This window comes from Cydia pomonella, chromosome 12, assembly GCF_033807575.1.
Source record: "Cydia pomonella isolate Wapato2018A chromosome 12, ilCydPomo1, whole genome shotgun sequence".
Classification (NCBI taxonomy): Eukaryota; Metazoa; Arthropoda; class Insecta; order Lepidoptera; family Tortricidae; genus Cydia; species Cydia pomonella.
The window spans coordinates 12586511-12606670 of NC_084714.1; the positions used below are offsets into that span (position 1 = coordinate 12586511).

The 20160-nt window shown below is 38.2% G+C and overlaps 2 protein-coding genes across 5 annotated transcripts in view; one reads left to right on the forward strand and one right to left on the reverse strand.

Moving 5' to 3' along the window:
- Nucleotides 1-20160, forward strand: part of LOC133523605 (regulating synaptic membrane exocytosis protein 1) — a 244393-nt gene that overhangs the window by 205104 nt on the left and 19129 nt on the right. For all 4 annotated transcript variants that reach the window (XM_061859274.1, XM_061859276.1, XM_061859275.1 and 1 more), the window contains exons 11-12: nucleotides 819-943; nucleotides 18662-18830. In XM_061859274.1, the coding sequence (XP_061715258.1) occupies nucleotides 819-943; nucleotides 18662-18830 (294 nt within the window). The remainder of the gene's footprint in view (nucleotides 1-818; nucleotides 944-18661; nucleotides 18831-20160) is intronic.
- The window catches only part of LOC133523603 (intraflagellar transport protein 172 homolog), a 98172-nt gene that overhangs the window by 5057 nt on the left and 72955 nt on the right, over nucleotides 1-20160 (reverse strand). The window lies entirely within an intron of this gene.

Below are 20160 nucleotides of genomic sequence, written 5' to 3' on the forward strand. Positions count from 1 at the left end.
GGGTAATAGAGGATGCGTTAAATATTACTAGATTTTTGCAACTACGTTGGTAAAAACTCCGTGTCGTGGATGGAAACTTCCACTACATCGATATTACAGGGCAATCATAAATTAAACTTTTGTATCTTCTCACACAACAACCAGGTTCAGGCCTAAATGGAGATAGGTAAATAATACTTCGCTCCAAAGTTTGCAAAGTGTGCATGGGACACTCAAAAATCAGTTCCCCTTCTTCAGTTTTTTGGATTTTTTTGTCTTTAAAGTAACAATTTTACAGTTTTTATACGATATATACTCAGATTATAAGTCACTTTACAATTATTGTATACATGTAGTACACTTTAGTGCAGTATTCTTTTTTAATTTTTTCAAAAATTTGTTTTCCAAAACGCTCTAATACACATATAAGTAAATTAATTTATAACAAGCAGTAACGTCCGCGAACGATGCTATTAAGCTAAGAATAAATTCAAAAATGGAAAAACCCACCCATATGGTGGAAAAATGTGCTGCCTATGGATGAGGTCTTGGTGGCTCAGATGGCAGAGCGCTAGAATATCGATATTAATTTTAAGAATATCGATATTAATAAGACAGTAATTTTTCCACTTTTAAATTTATGTAAAAGTATTTTCCAAAATGTCAATACCCAGAGAGGAAAATGGGGACTACGTTTGTATGGAGAATCGGCCGTCCTCTTTCCTCTTAATTGGGAACAAATTTCAATTTCCCTTCATGTATGTTCAGGGTAGAGTCACATTGTGATTGGGTGCAGTACCTATTCCTCATACTTATAAAAAAAAATGTTCCATACGCAGCACGTGGTTTTGGCATGCGCGTCGTGGGTGGCAAGCCGGACGCCAGTGGTCGCCGGGAGGCCGTCATAGTGTGGACTGTGCCGGGCGGACCCGCCGACGTAGCCGGCTTACAACAGGGTGACAAGGTATACCACATGAACCCCATTCAAACTACAAAAATCTGTCAATAGTTACATTTCACACCACTGACATAAATGTCGGCGTTTGACGTCTGTCACTAAGCTAATAAGTCAATGCGGTCAAGAAAAAAATGCTTCACAAACATGTATACCCGTCCTTAGCTTCCTTATGAATTAGATAATGTGTCAAAAAGAGATGTTTATATGTTTGTTATTCCTCATTTTTGTAGGGTGTCACAAGTTGAGTGAATTACTAGGGAATGTAGGTAGGTGTAGATATTTATATTGAAAAATTATGGACTTATGTTCTGTCAGTGAAAAGAAAATACGAATTTTGCACACGTCGAATAATTCATATACCTTCCTCTTTTCTTTTCGTCCTTTTGCACATATGAGTAACACCTCTCTCAGCTCGATACAAGCGCACGAGCAAAGAGGACGCTGAAGCGAAAAAAAGACTAGTGTCTAGTAAGTAAAAAAAGTCCACTCGCTATACGGCTCGCCACTCGGACATGTGCACGTATTTAAATACAGATTTTGCATCGTAGATAAGCCACACATACGATAACAATCTTGTATTTACAGTGGCTTACTGGTTGAGAAAGTGGGCTATCACTTTTAGACTCTAGATGCACAATGCAAATAAAGACTACTTTCTTGGCTGACTGTACATGAAACTGACAGCGTCATACATCTAATTGTTATAATATAAGTATGATACCCTTTTTAATCATTCCGCTCTCTCTAAAATTCAAATAGTTATTCTGTGAAAGAGAAGAGTCATGAAATGTACTGGTTTGGTTCCCATATATTACACGACTCCTCTCTTTCCGCACAGACCCTAATATGAGAATGTATGTAGCATCGATCTCATTTAGAGTCCACCACTCAAAATCTACTTATTTTATGTACCAAATGGGAAATAAAAGAAAACATTTGTGTAATATGATTTTTTATTTCAATAATTTCAATTACATTTTTTGTTAATCATTTTTTCTTATTTTCATTAGGCCTCCTAGCCTAGTCGCGATAATTTAATAACATAATCGAATAACATTTGACGTGGCAGTTGTTCCATATAAAAATGAACTGTCATACGGATCATCATTGGTCGCGCGAGATATAGTATTTTATTTTATTTAGCAATTTTGAGGGGCTATCTTCTTGACTCCGATAATATATTATGACTGGAAACTTTTATGTGTTCTGCATCACACACATCGATAGGCACTGGAGTACTAACCTTAAAATAAAATATGAATATATTATTTCTTAGGAAATTCACCCAACGTTTTTACAGATGATGATGCTTTGATAGGTAATGCAATAATACATATTTGTTTAAATATTACCAAAGTGTGTCTGTCAAATGTAATGTTGGTAAAACTCCAGCTTTCAGCCGCCTCCACTGAATATTTTCATTTGCTAGAAAAGAATCGAATCATATGCGAAAAAACAGCCCTCGATCACACAAGTCATTATTACACAAGGAACTTCGAACCATTACAAATAAAAAGTCAGCACGTTTTTCAACAATCTTCAGGAATATTAACAATATAATTAACCGCTGAAATCCTGCTGTAATGTAAACTTGTTACGTATTGACACCTACTCTGAAATAACAATTATATATTTAATTTGGCTGGATTATATTACATCCAATTACATCCATTTGACAATTTCCTCAGTTCATTTTAGTGACAAGCCTGAAAAAAAAGATAGTAATTGCGAATTGTTGTCTCATTCACTCATAGACAAAAAGTAATAGCGTGTTGTGAATAAGATACCTTTGCAAGCTCTTATTTTTGTCCGGCTTCTTTGCTTGTCTGTCCGTGATTAGAATACATTTTTTTTTTTTTTTTTTTTTTTTTTAATATGGCTTACTGTTGATTGCCAGTGTCATGTCGATTTATTTCTGATAAACTTATTTCGGGGCGCGAATTTTTATCAGACATAAGGTTGCTAATCCAAATGAGAATGTAGGAACGACAGTAAATTTAGATGTAAAGAAAAATCAAAACATTAGTACAATATATAAGTAACTAGGAATAAATGAGCCAATTGAAATTAAATCTTTAATTTGTTAAGATTACAGAAAGAGACTAGGGCCACCAAAGTGTCCCTATCCTTAATTTGCAACAACTCGAAAATGTGAGTAGGAAAAGAAACTTTTAAACTTAAGAGATCCGCATAAAAATCATCATGTTTATATAAAGGACAAGCAAAGAAAATGTGATTTAAGTCACCTTCGTCTACTCCACATTCACACAGAGAGGAGTCTCGAACATGGATTTTTTTTAAGTGGGCGGGAGTGCAGCAATGGCCCAGTCTCATTCTTATAACTGTGGAGCAGAACTGTTTTTGAATAAAAATCTTGGAGAACCAAGGTTTTCTGGGAACGTCAGGTTGTACGAGGTAATAAGGCTTGGTTCGGAACCGATTGGCGGCAGCCCAATTGGACGACCAAACCTGGAAGAGCCACCTAGCCGCCAGAGGGACTAAATCAAAACAATAGTTCCTAAAAGGAGTCTTATCACCACATACCACAGCTTCCTTAGCAACCCGATCGACTCGTTCGTTCCCTGCGACCCCTGAGTGACCTGGAACCCAGATCAAGGCAACCTCAAACCCCCTTTTTTTACAAATTAAAAGGTTCTCCTTAATTTGGAAAATAATAGGGTTGCGGAATTTGGTCGAAAAAGGGTTAGATAGAAGAGCTTGTAGGCAGCTACGAGAATCCGAGAAGATGATAGTCTTCCTAAGTTTGAAAAGAAGAATAAACTTTACACTTTCCAAAATGCCAATACACTCTCCAGTATATACAGACGTTTCAGGAGGGCATTTAATTTTTTGCACTATGTCATATTGAGAATGGAAAACACCTACTCCCACACAACCAGATGGCGACAATTTAGACGCATCACAGTATATGGAGTTCCAGTCATGCCATTCACGCGAAAGAATCTGACGTAGGTACTCATCTGCATGAGGATCATTATGACAAATATCAAAATTTAAAATAACACGAGGTTGATAAATTATAACAGCGTAGTTAAATTCATATAAAGGAAGGCGTCGAGAATGGAAAACTGGATCTTTGAGAGATTGAAATTTTCTAAGGCTATTCACAAGACAGGGTTAGTCAAGACGATTCAAGGCAGACGATGCTTTAAGTTCATATAAACGGTGAATGATTGGATGGTATGAAAATTGTAGCGATCGGAAAAAATAACTATCCGCTAGGAATTGGCGGCGCAAAACAAGAGGAGGTTCGACACACTCTACCTGCATGGCCACGATTGGACTAGACCTCATTGCACCTAAGATAATTCGTAACGCTTTAGATTGGATTAAATCAAGTTTTTTCAGTCCAGATTTATTCCCTGGAACCAATAGATGAGAGCCATAATCTAATATGCTTCGTACTGTAGCATTATAAATTAATCTAAGGGAAGTAGGATGAGCACCCCACCAAACTCCCGCAAGGCACCTGAGAGTGTTAAGCCCACGTTCACATTTTTTAACTAAATACTCAAAGTGTAAGTCTCCGTTCAGTTTAGAATCAAGAATAATCCCTAAGAATTTATAGGAGGCACGAAAAGGAATACTAGATAAGTTGATGGATACATTCAAGTTAGGTAAAGCTTTTTTACGAGTAAAAACGACAGCACAACATTTAGAAGGGGAGAGAGACAAACCATTATTAGAAAGCCAGTTATTTAAAGACTGGAGGGAGTTGTTGATAGACGCACATGCAGAAACCAGGTTTTTATTTGTGGAGTAAATTAAGAGATCATCTGCATATTGAAGAATTTGGCAGCCAGAAACAGACCCTTCCAAATCGTGTGTATATAAATTGTAAAGTAAGGGGCTCAGGACAGATCCCTGAGGTAATCCGCGCCATACTAGTCTTGATGGGTTAATGAGAGGGTCTTTACCCCGGAAAGAAATTTGTCTTTCTGAAAGGAGGTTACCCATAAGACAGGCCAACCTCACCGGAATTCTCAGACTACGGAATTTTTCTCGGAGAATGGGGAGTTGAACATTGTCGTAAGCAGCCTCGACGTCCAGGAATACAGCAAGAACCGAGGCACGATTTGAAAAGGCTAGCCTTATATCAGTAGTGAAAATGGCCAGGCTATCAATTGTACTTTTTCCCTTTCGAAACCCATATTGGGATTTTCCTAAAAGTTCATGACTTTCAAGAAACCATTCCAATCTATTCTTGATGAGATGCTCTAAAATCTTGGTTAGAACAGAGGATAAGGCTATAGGTCGGTACGATTGTGGGTCATTAGGGTCCTTTCCCGGCTTAAGAATGGGCATTACCAGTTGAGATTTCCAGGACCGAGGCGGCCGGCCCGAAAGCAAAATAAAGTTTAATAGGCTAAGGAAATATTTAAGGAATCTATCACCAGCTTTAGAAATAAAAGAATAGGGGATTCCATCATGCCCTGGGGCGGAGTCTTTTACCGCTCCCAGCACATTCTTGAGCTCCAGGAGAGAGAACAATTGATCTAAGGGATCAGATGAATGATTATCTAGCAAGCCTATAGGGGAGTCCAGAACTCCTGGAACATATGGAGGAGCGATTTTAGCTAGAAAGGATTCAGCCCATTGTAAAGAATTAGGGTGAGGACATTTACAAGGGTTATAAGATCTTCTAAATTTTCTAATATTATTCCAGACAATTGAATTAGGAGTAGAGGGACTTAGAGACGAACAGAAACATTTCCACCCTTCAGACTTCTTATTGTTAAGCAAGGTTTTGGTATCCGCCATAATTTTTCCCAGGGCTTCGAAATTCTCAGATGACATATTTGCGGCATACTCCCGCTCTGCCTTCTTTCTAACCTTGACAGCTTTAGTGCAATCATTATCCCACCAAGGGGGAGAAGCCAGCTTGCCCACAACTGTATTTTTAAGAGGGAAGGTCTTATCAGCAGAAATCTTAATAGCTGCAACTAGAGCATCAGAGCACACCTCTAAAGAAAGTGGAGTAATAGGAGGAAGATGTAACGTTTCGTAATCCAAAAAATTTCTGTATCTATCCCAATCTGCGCCGTTGATATTATAAACTAATAAGGGACAGCTTATTGTAGGCCTTTTACAGGAAACAAAAGGAAGGCCAAGTAAAATTGGGAAGTGATCGCTTCCATAAGTGCTGTCCAGGACTTCCCAGGTAATTCGAGATGCAAGAGAAGGAGAGCAAAGGGATAAATCCACTGCACTAGCTGATTGATTCGGTAGAGAGCGCCGGGTGGGAGTACCTGAGTTTAGTAGACATAAGTTGCATTTGTCCAATATATCTAATAGAAACTGTTCTCCTAGAGCATCATCATTTTTCTCACAACCCCACAAGACATGGTGGATATTAAAATCCCCGAGTACAATAATAGGCTGGGGGAGTGGTTCTATTAACTTTCTAAGTGATTTAAGAATGTTAGAAGAAGGATCAGGAAATATAAAGAGATAAGAAGGTAATGCCTTCTACACGAGCACAAGTTGCGTGAAATTTAGGGCTATTATTAGGTAAAGGAATAGGTAAGAAGGAGATATGGTCTCTTATGAAAAGGGCACACCCAGCACGTCCATCAGCCCGACAGTCCAATATAGAACAGTAACTGGGAATTTTGAAGTTAGAACTTTCCTTTAGCCATATCTCTGATATGGCTAAAATAGATGGATTGTGTTTATTGATAAGGTGGAGTAACTCTTGTTTTTTATTGGTTACACTGCGACTATTCCACTGTAGAATTACTTGATCCATTATGACTTAGCAAAGATGAAATAAAAGGCGCTACGTGGGAAAGCAAAGAAGGGTTAGCCAAAGGGCTGGCGGGGGAAAACATTTTAACAAATCCTGAAATCAATTTTGTTATTTCTGAAACTATGAATTGTTCATTAGGTGAATGCTGATTAAGGAAGACTGGTCTGGATTCAACTACCGGGTCCCTTGTTAAAGCCTCATGAGCTCTTTTATCATACCCTTTTTCGAGGAGAGGGGGAGTGCGAGGTTGACGGAAAATAGTTTTTTTATAAGAATGTGGTTGAGAAGAGGAAGAGCAAGAAGACACTACATTGGCATAAGATTTATGGGTGACTTTAGCGTGACGATTTAAGGCCTCAATGTACGAAATATTCTCTACCCCCATGGTTTTTTTAATATTAATCTGCCGAGTATATTCGGGGCAAGATTTGCTGTTGGCTGTGTGACCTGCCCCTAATCCCTGAGGGCAAACACAGCAGAACGGTTGGGGTTCACCATCGCCATTACAATTGCCTCCCTGATGAGCGCCACCGCAACGGAAGCATCTAGGAAGAGATCTGCATTTTTCTTTGGTATGTCCATATCGACAGCAGTTGAAGCATTGAATAGTTGGAAGTTGATACTGCTCAACCAATAAGGAGTTCAAACATAAAAATACCCTCTTAGGTAGGGTTTGGCCGTCAAAAGTGATAATTACCGTTTCTGATGGAAGCCATGAATGTGAGCCGTCTTGATTCGTTTTTTTAAAATTGAGGCGTCTAATTTTGATAGGGACAGGGCCTCCTGAGTTTAAGGGAGCCTTGAGGTTGTCGAGAATCTCCTCAGGAGACCAGTCGGCAGGAATACCTCGAACCAGTCCCAGCCTTGTGACATTAAAAGTAGGCACAAATGCCTTGTAGTTATTGTGAGTTAGGGTGGTAGATTCCAGAAACAGGTTGGCATCTTCAGCGGAGTGGAAACTGATCGACACTCGATTTCGCCCGATTCTTTTTACTGACCCCTCGACAATATTGGGGAATTCTCGTTTACGGTTTTGTAAGAACCGCCCGAAGGCCACAGGGTGGAGAGTTACTCCTGAATCTAGAGCCGTTTCAATTTTTTGGACGTAAACCAAAAAGGGACCCTGATCATTGGTTGTATATTTTATGCGCCCAATGGGCGTAAGGGGAGAAGAAGGAGTCTGAGAGGGAGTATTATTTTCCTGTGGGTCTATTAGATGAGCCGGTGGAGTTGCGGCATGAGACTGGGCTAACGCGTGACTGGGCGATTGCTGACCTGGCGGGATTTGACTTTCCTCCGAACTGCAATGAGGCTGACTAGAATCCATATTTGAGACGTCCGACCATCTGTCGGGAGGGCTGGAGGACCTGGATCGGGCCCCCTTACCTTTATTCGGCATTTTTTCGTTGCGTTCCTTCAATTCCTTACGTTTCTCCCTTTCACGCCGATATATTTGATCCATTACGGGAATGGAAGACTTAGAAGAATGCGTATTTTCGAATTTCTCATGGTGGGCTAAACTAAACGTTAAAGAGCTTCTAAGTTTTCCATCTCCCGGACGGTTCAAAGTAACGTCCTCGTTCATGAGGAGTCACTAAGGTTGCCATGGGCAACCCCCTACAAACTAAAAAAAAAAAATCACTACTATTTACGTGATTATTATTACTTCTTACCACAATAATTGGATTAGCAACGTAAATTTAGTTAAGTTTTGAGATAATTTTACCAGTTGCAAATGGAGTTGACGCCAAAAACCTAAAATATTTTAAAAATTTTCGACCATCCGCCATCGACACTCAACTGACAAAATCAGAAGTCCAAAAAATATGAATTTGGGCGAGCCGAAAGCAATTTTGTTTTCTAGAATACATTTACAAACGCACAATGGCATTTTTAATTTTTATATATTTTTTTAAATTTTTGTCACATGCGTGGCATCTCGCCAGTACTTCATTGAGGTGCGGAAACATTTTGTTAGAGATGCCGACTCTAGTTCACACATTGCGACTCTAGTTCAAACTATCGCGAGACATATACTAACATTAAACTAATTTTTACGGTTTACATTTACGTGTTTTAGTTACTTGTGTGACATGTTTCAGTACGCGAAGCACGGCCGTCGTGAACGCTGCTCGCACTGTTAGTGCTTGAGAAAGGCCTAAGACCTATTAGACTCTCCGACACATGTCGCGTGAGTGTAAACTGTAAAAATTAGTTTAATCTTTGAACCTCTAAAACCAACGTTAATAATTAACTGTTACTAACTAATCAACAAGTCTTAATATGTGAAAAACTAAGTGCCTTTACACATTGACAAGGAAAAATACGGACATGAAATGGGATAATTAAGAAGACTTTGGGATAAATGTATGAAGGCAGCCTATTTAAATTTTTTATTCCTCAGAATAAAATTTAGATAACGATTGTGTACATCTTAAGCAGTAAATTTTACTATAAAGGTGACAGTCCATTTCGGACTGCAGCCGCACTACCGTTGCGACGTTACCGTTGCAGCATTACTGCAGCAGCGTGCAGCGGCTGCATCCGGCGACTGCGGCTGCAGCGTTCGTTACTTGATTGTCAATGTCAATGAATTATGAATAATGTCACTGTCAGACGTATAAATAAATATACTAATTTACTTATTTGTATTTTTACGAGAAGAAGTAAGTGACGATAATGCTACATGGTACACGAAAAGAAGATCAGTTTGCCTTTCTACACGAGTCGGAGTCAGTCGAAGGCAGCTACGCAATATATTAATATTGCGCAATATATTGTTATTAAACACAGATATTTAATGGTAATCGTATGTTTGCCGATTAAATGAATAGCAATTCAACGTTGTATGAGGCTTAATAATTGACGAAATATAACCAAATTACCAGAATGAAATTAATGCAGAGGAGAAATAATTCTTAAGGTAAGTCAACAATTTGATTAAATGCGTGACCCATCCTCTTGACTAAATGCGTGACTACCGCACACAACAATCCGACGCGGGACTCATGTACCTCTTGATGGATACGGTGTGCGCACTTGATCCACCTGCATCACGTAGGTACATGAGCCAGCCAAATCCAGCCGGCAGTGTCCGCACGTTTTTGACGGCGGAGTACCTGAGGGCCTACCGCGAAAATCGAAGTTCGTCAATTGCGGGCATTTTTCTCTGTCACTCTAATTACGTTTTAGCGAGTGTAAAAGAGAAAGATCCCCACAATTTTCGAATTTCGGTTTTCGCGGTAGGCCCCCTGTACCTATAGCCGGCCGTCAGAAACGTGCGGATACTACCGCGGCTGGATTTAGAAGTCTGCGATAAACGTCCCCTAAAAACATAAGCTAGGTAGGCTATTTTATCAGGGTTTTCATTTATTTCTGCAAAGTGGTTCGTGGGTTCCGGAGATGGCGATGCGATACGTAAGAATAAAATCTCAATGCAGTCGGTCGGTGTTAGCAAAATATTATAAGTAGATTTATCTTTCTGAGTTTCCATTTTAAACCAATTTTACTTTCTTTGGGTACCTAACAAAGAATAAATGAATAAATTATTTGTAAGAGCTATAATTTCGCAATTTACACTTCATAATGTCCAGTTTCCTATTTCAAATTGAATCACAAATTTAAATCGTATAATTGCTCTTTGTTGCAGGTATCCATGGGCGACGGCACTCGTGGTCGTGGTAGATACAATTTATGACTAGACCATAATATAAAACTTGACGGACGAGACAAGAAATCCTTTATGAAGAAAGCTTTAGGTTGATCTGTTGATGGTATCTTTACATCACCTTGGCTGATAGAAATATATAAATTTTTAATATATAAATTGGAATAATAAACATTTTCCTCGTGTTGGTGTGATGAAAAAATTTCGTGTTGCACTCTGTAGCAAAGTATGTTTAACCCTCATGCCCTGAAACCCCCGCAACTGTCAATATTTTACTTTTTAAACCATTCGCTTCTCTCGTGGTTCAATTTTGTAATCTGTCGTATGTTTGAGTATCCATATGTCACCATGAGGTAATAAACAACAACTTTGCCATTTGTATTACTAGGTAATATAACTTACTGATTTCTTTTTTTAGCTCGGGAATGGCTTTGCAATGACAAAGTGAGAAAGTGTCACTATAAACAAGTTAAACGACATTATACACCGTGGGCTAGTAAAACCTGATAGATTTTAAAGGTGTATTCTTAATCGCATTTAGAGACTAAAATGTCATACAAAGTTTTCTGAAATCGGTCTTCTTTTAGAGATAATGGCAATTCTTGCGAAAATTTGTTTCTGTAATAACTTGTGAAAAACGACTTTTTGGCTGCGGCGCTGCCTCTATGTGACTTGGTTTACACATACCTACCTCCTGACAAACATTAATGTTTTAAAGGAATCTCGCAATTTTTATCTGTAAATGAATTAAAAAAAACTTTACTTATTCGTTGTAAACTTTTTTCGCCATAATGTAAAAAGAACTAACGGCTAAAAGAAAAAAACATTATTTTGCCGAATTTGACTAAACATTTTTTGTTCCTCAGGAATGCGTGGTTAAAATCTGTCGGGTTTTACCAACCCACGGTGTATACTATGATATTATGACACTCACATTTTATCACCCCAAATTCACTGTGCCACGGTATTGTCAGCGAGAATTCAGTAATTAATTCTGTTAATGCATTAATCCTGTTATTGTGTTTTGTTGGTGCAATAAAGAATATTTACTTACTTAAATACGAGCATGAATGTTTTTTTTCGGTCGGTGGCAAACAAGTATACGGCCCGCCTGATGGCAAGCAGTGACCGTAGACTAAGCACGCCTGCAACTCCAGAAGTGTTACATGTGCGATGCCGACCCTTTAAAAAAAACCTATACACTCCTTTTTAGGGTTCCGTAGTCAACTAGGAACCCTTATAGTTTCGCCATGTCCGTCTGTCTGTCTGTCTGTCTGTCTGTCCGAGGCTTTGCTCCGTAGTCGTTAGTGATAGAATGCTGAAATTTGGCATGGATATATAAATCGATAAAGCCGATAAAGTCGTAGGTACAACAAAATCAAAAAAAAAATTTTTTAGGGTACGTCCCCTACACGTAAAGTGGGGGTGAATTTTTTTTTTCGCTTTAACCCTAGAGTGTGGGGTTTCGTTGGAAAGGTATTTCAAAACTAATAGGGGTTTTCAAGAAACATTTTTTGATAAAGTGAATATATTCGGAGATAATCGTTCCGGAAGAAAAAAAAATGTGTCCCCCCCCTCTAACTTTTAAACCATATGTCCAAAAAATATGAAAAAAATCGTGGAAGTATAGCTTAAGAAAGACATTAAATGAAAATTATTGCGGACATGATCAGTTTAGCTGTTTTTGAGTTATCGTAAAAAGTTTTCCCTTCATAGTAAAAAGACTTACTTTAATTAGGTACTGATTATGCAAATTTGCCTATTTGTTTAACTCGGGTGAAAGGTACCGTTTCATCCCTTGGTTAACAATTCACTATACTTTAAGTTCCAGTTTAGCTTATTGTGATGGAAGAGTAACTACGGAACCCTACACTGAGCGTGGCCCGACATGCTCTTGGCCGGTTTTTATTTGAAGAACCCCATACTCTAGGGAAAACCTCGGCAGGGAGCTCATTCTACAGGAGGAAATTCTTCTTAGGCCGCACAGTGCGTGACCATTGTGGCTGATACAAAAATGTAGTCTACTATGGTTTCATACTTTTCATAGTATCTTAACACAAATACAGAGGTAAGATATTTCGTTGGAAGCATTTTCTACTTTAATTCCGAAATCTATGGATAAGTCAGACTTTGGAAAAAGAGTGAGACAAAAGGAAATAAATCAATTTCAGTCATATGGAAAATTGCATACGACCATCCCGTTCAGTTCATCATAGAATATTATGTTGTCACATTTTTATGTTGTTTATACATGATTGTATGATGAATAATGGTTAGCGTACCTACATCGTTCTTATTGTAACACCTAAATGCTTACTGTAATTTAGTTTTCTAGTTTTTAACTATTATCGGTCATGTAAATAATTTATATACAATGCCTACGATGAAAATCTTAATTTGAAAATCGTATATTTGCCTCTCTATCTCTCTTGCCCTTTCGAGCTTATAGTCTGTGCGGAAAGAGAAGAGTCGTGGAATGTATGGGGCCCAATACATTCTACGACTCTTCTCTTTCCGAACAGACTCTAGCTGTCCTCGCAAAACTACGAAAAATGAAAAGAACGGTTTATTTAATGACTTTATCAAGAAACATTAAAAAAAACAATAAAAGCAACGCCAGGATATAGAGAGACAACTGCGAAACACAGAAACTATCGGGGTTGTATATCCGCGGGTATAATAAACTCCTTAGAACGTTGTGGTTATATCCTCTTTGCTTAGAACTACTAATATCTGTGACCAAAGACATTTCAGTGCAGGTGAAAGATTTGCCGTGCGGTACGCAGCCGCAGTTGCAGTCCTAAGTAATGTACACCAAACACGCAAAAATCACCATGTTACGTGCAGTCGGTCTTGTCACCATTTTACTATAGAAATTGATAATAACACTGACGCATTCAGGCTGCTGCAGTAGTGTCGGAGCAGTAGTGCAGCTGCCATCGAAAATACGTTAAAATCACTATATTACGTGCAGTCGATATCGTCATTCATTTTACTATGGAAATTGACATTTACATCCATGCATTCATGCGGCTGCAGTAGTATCGGTGCGTGCGGTAGTGCAGCTGCGGTCGGAAATACGTTAACATCACCATATTACGTGCAGTCGATATCGCGGTATCGTCATTCATTTTACTATGGAAATTGACAATAATACCGACGCGCTCAGGCCGCTGCAGTAGTATCGGAGCAGTAGTCCAGCTGCAGTCCGAAATGGACTGTCACCTTAAAACATGATGTTTAAAATGAATAAAACGCATTGTTTTCATATTCTTTAATTATTTTAGTAAGTGTTCGAAATGACCACCGCCTTTTTCAATACAAAGGTGCGTAAAATTGTCTCTAGATTGTTTGTAGCTCTTTGCTAAATTAAAGAATATGAAAACAACATTTTAGACATCATGTTTCATAGTAAAACTTACTGCTTAAGACCCACACAATCGATATCTAATAGAAATAATTTTAGTTTCATTTTTAAAACGTCCGGATTAAATTCCCGAGCTGAGTACAGTTTTTTTAATGTATGATTGCAGTTTTTCTTGTAATAAAATCGATGACATGGTTCCTAGGAACAGATCTTCGTATGTCTTATATTTTCAGACTTTCCCATACTGACCGATCTAAATGGGCCACCCAGTACACTACACTTATGGCTGACAGAAAGGTAGAGAGAGAGCGAAACCACACACAGCCATACTAAATATAGCATAGTGTTGCTAGAGTCAATTCACTTAAGGGGGACACACAAGACACTTCGAAAATCAGCATTTAGCCAAAGTAGGTACTCTGGGTAATTGCAGATGTCTGAGATTAACCCACAGCAACTGTCCGCAAATCACCCAATAACCCATATTCATTGAAACTTAAAAATATAAAATATTATTAAGCAAAGAGACATGTGGCATTTTCACTATTATTAAACAAACATTGTAACAATCCTTAGCCAAAACAACATTACCATTATTGTATATATATAAATGCGTAGACACGCTATCATATTTTGCACAAAATAATAAAAAATAGCAATCTTAACCTCGCAGCCTCGCACACGGGCGCGGTCTGCCGTCAAAACAACATCCCACTCACTATAGATGGCCGACGCGTCCAAACCAGTCGATTAGAAAGAGATATATTAGAAAATTAGAAGAGATAAAACAAAAGCTATGTGGGGGCTTATAAAACAGCATACCTCGTCCACAAACACCATTACTCCTTCAATTGAGAAATTAACAATTGAATGTAAAACTATTAATTGAATTGAAAATATTTATTTCGGATTTTACAACCATCCATATTTGTTAGTATAACTTAGGAACTAATGTTAATTTTGTACTTATTATAATATTACAACTAAAATACCTAACCTATTTTCTAAATTTCAAAAATCCTATAACTTGGCGAATCCAATGCGCCAGTATAGGATTCTCAACCCTCTCTGCAATTACTTCCAGAATGCTGTTGGTACTGACCCTAAGCCTGCCCATCATCGAGACGATTCGCTTTCGTATAATCGCGTGAAAATCGTCTGTATGGGCCTCGGCGAACATGCGCGATGCACTACACCATGTGGGCAACCCCAACAACATTCTGAGTGCATTATTATATTGCACGCGCAGGGCATTTAAGGCTTTTTTCGAATACTTCACCCACAGGCTGCTCGAGTAAAATGATTGATTGAAAGCTTTAAAAAGCACAATTTTTACTTCTCTTGAGCATCGAGCAAACCTGCGGGCGAGCATGTTAGACCTTACGGCCAATGCCCTGCGCTCCCGCTCTATATCTAGGTCATCATTAAGGTCTTGCGTTATAATATGACCTAGATATTTCACTTTATCCACAAGAGAGAGTGTGGTTCCATGCAGCACAACCGGGGGTACGGAGCTCGGCGTGTAACTTCCAGCCTTAAACATTAGCACCTGACTTTTCTTTGGGTTGTACTGCAATCCATGTGTCTCAGCATACGTCTCACAAACCGCAAGCAGTTTCCTAAGGGCACTGATAGACGGACTGAGCAGCACCATATCGTCCGCATAACTAAGATTGTTGGCACAAACACCATGTATATAGCAGCCTGTATATGTGCTACTCAGTTCGTCTATCAGCTTGTTTACATAAAGGTTAAAAAGCTTGGGAGACGTAAGCCCTCCTTGCCTCACACCACACTCGAGCTTATACTCTGTAGACATACTATCCGCCCATCTCACCTGGTTCAATTGATTTTGGTACCAGTATTTCAGTATATTGGTGTATACCACCGGTGTGCCTGTTTCCTTTAGCTTTTGCCACAGAATGTCATAATTAACGCGATCAAAAGCTTTTGACAAATCGAGGAAACAGGCAAATACTGGAGTCTTCCTTTCCGTATAATACCCAACGGTGTGCTTTAGACACAGAATAGCACTTTCGGTGGATAGCCCAGCTCGAAACCCGAACTGCGCATCCTGTATTTTCAGGTACTTATTAAGAACTGTGTCCAGCAGACCGTCGAGTATTTTTGCAGTGATTGTTGCAAGCGAGATGGGCCGATAGTTGTCTTTATCAGAGAGGTCTCCAGTTCTGTTTTTGGTAACAGGCACAACAATCGTCCTCATCAAAGCTGCAGGTAAATAAGAATGGCTCAAACATACAGTGTACAGCATTGCAAGTACACGCGGCAAGTGCACCCCTGCATGTTTAAAGTGCTCAATGCTAAGGCCGTCATGACCTGGGGACTTACCTCTTTGCATTTTATTTATCAATATAGAAATATCTTTAGCCGAAACGGTAATCCCCTCCCCGACGACCCCAGCATCACGCCCCATATCAGTGCTACGTCGCGTGTCCAGCAAGGATTTGACCCTGAAATGGTCTTTAAACAGCTCCGCAATTTCCCTTGACCCATTCTTACCACCCACACTTCCAGGTAGACCAGGCCTCACGTTCAGGTTTTGAGTTTGCTTCCAGAACTGTCTAAAATTACCTTCTTTGTGGGCCAAGGCCAGTTTATCCATTTTAAGTTGTTCTTGCCTGTCTTGGCACCACTTTAGCCTATATTTAAACTTAATATATAAATTAATGAACTATATATAAATTAATGAACCACAGCTAATAGCTGATACTTTTAATAGATTTTTCACTAGTCAGCAAACCAATTCCATGTCCAGTGTCCAGAATCACAAATTAATGACCGATAAGGTATGTAATAGTATGTATGTAGTGCCCGTTGATGCGCATGAAATAAGAAAGATAGTGCAATCCGTAAAAAATAAAAAAAAGTTCAGGATATGACGGTATACCCATGCAACTAATTAAATCATGTATTGATTACATAGTAGATCCTCTTGTGTATATCATTAATCTTATGTTAATTACAGGTATATTTCCAAATTCCCTAAAAATAGCACTTATAAAACCAATACATAAATAACCGGCCAAGAGCATGTCGGGCCACGCTCAGTGTAGGGTTCCGTAGTTACTCTTCCGTCACAATAAGCTAAACTGGAGCTTAAAGTATAGTAAATTGTTAACCAAGGGATGAAACGGTACCTTTCACCTGAGTTAAACAAATAGGCAAATTTGCATAATCAGTACCTAATTAAAATAAGTCTTTTTACTATGAAGGGAAAACTTTTTGCGATAACTCAAAAACAGCTGAACTGATCATGTCCGCTATAGTTTTTATTAAATGTCTTTCTTAAGCTCTACTTTCACGATTTTTTTCATATTTTTTGGACCTATGGTTCAAAAGTTAGAGGGGGGGGGACACATTTTTTTTTTCTTTCGGAGCGATTATCTCCGAATATATTCACTTTATCAAAAAATGTTTCTTGAAAACCCCTATTAGTTTTGAAAGACCTTTCCAACGATACCCCACACTCTAGGGTTAAAGTGAAAAAAAAATTTCACCCCCACTTTACGTGTAGGGGAGGTGCCCTGAAAAAAATTAAATTTTTAGATTTTATTATACGACTTTGTCGGCTTTATTGATTTATATATCCATGCCAAATTTCAGCTTTCTAGCACTAACGACCACGGAGCAAAGCCTCGGACAGACAGACAGACAGACAGACAGACAGACGGACATGGCGAAACTATAAGGGTTCCGTTTTATGCCATTTGGCTACGGAACCCTAAAAAGGCGCTATGGATAACATAAATAATTATAGACCTATAGACCTATGTTGTCTAGCTTCTCTAAAATATTCGAAAAGATTGATACTTTTCTTAACTGGAAAGAGCATATTGCTCGAATTAATAATTTAATTTCTAGCCAATGTTATGCTTTGTCAATCTTATCGGGCACTTGCTCCGAAATAATTGTTAAAAATTCTTACTTGGAAATGTTTTTCCACTGCTTACCTACGGAATTATTTTTTGGGGAAATTCTGTAGATGTACAAAGCACTTTTCTTTTACAAAAGAGATGCGTACGTACTATATACCGTATGTATAGCGAGCAATCGCTTCGAGAGGAATTTAAAGACAAACGGATACTCACTCTTACGGGTATTTATGTACTTGAACTCTGTCTTTTCGTTAAGAATAATTTTGAATATTTTGCTAAAAAGTCTTCATTAAGAGATAATCTAAGGGAAAAGTACAATTATAACCTAGTGTGTCCAAAAGCAAATAACACATTGTACTACAAAAGCGCCTTCTTCACTTCCATGCGTGTATTTAATGCCCTACCTAATTATATTAAAATGTTGGATGGTAATAAATTTAAGATTCAATTAAAACGGTTTCTTACAGAAAACGTATTTTATAGTTTAAACGAGTTTTTCGAAGCGATGGAAGAAAAGAGCCATATGTGTTAGATACTAAGAATATATGTTATAATGTATATAGTTGTTATCTATTTTTAAGACTATAAATTGTACGCTCGAAACGAGCAACTGTTGATACATCCTTTATATTTTACACCTTTATGTACACAGTTTACAATAAATAAATTACTTACTTACTTAGCGGAGCGCGAAGGGATGGGATTTAGTGTCCGGAATTGTCCAATGTCCGTGATTATCCCACTCTTCCGTACAAAATTTATAATTATTAAATGCATATTTTTCGGAAAACTCTGCCAGTTTTATGAATATTTTTAAATTTAGCATACACCGAAAGATACTTTATTCGGACGGCCTGACACGGTTGAAGTAGTTTTTTGTCAAAATATCTTTAAATTTTCGGTGCATGTTGCAATCTTTCATGTAAGTAAAAAATATGAAATTGGTTTGTTAAAATGAGAGTGTTAGTGGTTTTAATGTGTATTTGTCAACATAAACCCTGACTGATGTTATTTTTATGATTAGGTCTTGGAATGGGGTGGAGTGCCGTTGACGGAGCGCAGTTTCGAAGAAGTGTGCTCTGTCCTGGAGCGCGGCGGAGACAACGTAGAGCTCCTGGTGGAGCCCGCGCCGCCTCAGGACGACGCGGCCACGCCTGCCACGCACTCCAGCCAACACCATCATGCTCTATATGGTACATATATACTACACTGCTCTCTACTTGTATCTTAAATCATAAAACCTGTTGCACTTCTATTTTACCCCATTCTCCATAGCAATAAAAACAATATATAGGTTGATTCATGAGATGTGAACCCTACACACTCGGGAAAAAACTACTTTTTTCCTGTTTTTTAACTTTTTGGTAAGTAAAAGGTTAATTTTCTTCTAAAATATCAATATTTAACGGAAATATTCTAATTTTAGGGAGACCGCGCATGCCGCAAATAATTTAAAACTTTTTGTTTTCAACACAAAAAAATGCTAATCTCACTAATGGGTGAATTGCAAAAAAGTTTTACGTAGTTAAGCTTAGTTAAGAATCTTTAATTAGTCTTAAGAAAATTGATTCCATTGTGTTACGAAAATCAACTATGTAAATTATATTTGATATTGGATTGTATTTATTGTACAGTTGTTATCAGATTTATCTGAGCAGTCAAGGTGCTCACAAATATCTGAACACGCCCCTATTGTCAAGGCGTTAGTGTGTGTTCAGATATTTTTGAGCACCTCGGTCGCTCCGATATATCTGATGGCGACAGTACTTAATTCTTACACATATAAAGAGAGCCGCCTCCCCGTATGCCCTCCAAATGTTGACATTAGCTACAAGTTAGCGGCCCACCACAAAGAGAAACCTTTGTGCTAATCAAATTATCAAAAATCCCGAAATTATCATTATTAAAAAAAAAAAAAAAAAAAAAACTATTATGTAGCTATAAAACAGAGACCATCCTACCAAAGAGCTAGTTAAGCTCTGCTGTTGCATACTACCTTTAAGCACATTACATTCCAATTGCAAATTTGGAAGCATTTATATTGATCCATTCACATCAATGTGGTGAAAATTTGTGAACTCTGGTTCAAGTACTGTAAGTAGTAATCTCCACTTTGGAAGATTACCCAAGCAGCGAGCTTTTAATCAACCTGCAGTTGGTATAATAATCATACATCATAAATAACGTTGACCGCAAACTTTACACATACGTAAAGGCCGCCGCTCGGCTGGCCGGGGTGAGCTGTTTTTAGAGTTTGCATAACATGGACATACCTTGTCATTCAATGTTAGATGTGGTGTAATTATTATTATATTTAGGCTGCCTTTTCTGCTACGATCTTTACGTCGCCATCAAAACAAATGAATTTTATAGCAAACATTTTTTAGCAAACCTCTTTAAATAATATGTATATCCATATGCTACTATGAGAGTTACTAAGTAAAAGAGTTACCCTATCCGGGTTCATGTACATAGTAATAAGTCCTAGACATAATGCATTGTACATGACTGCAATAAACAAAT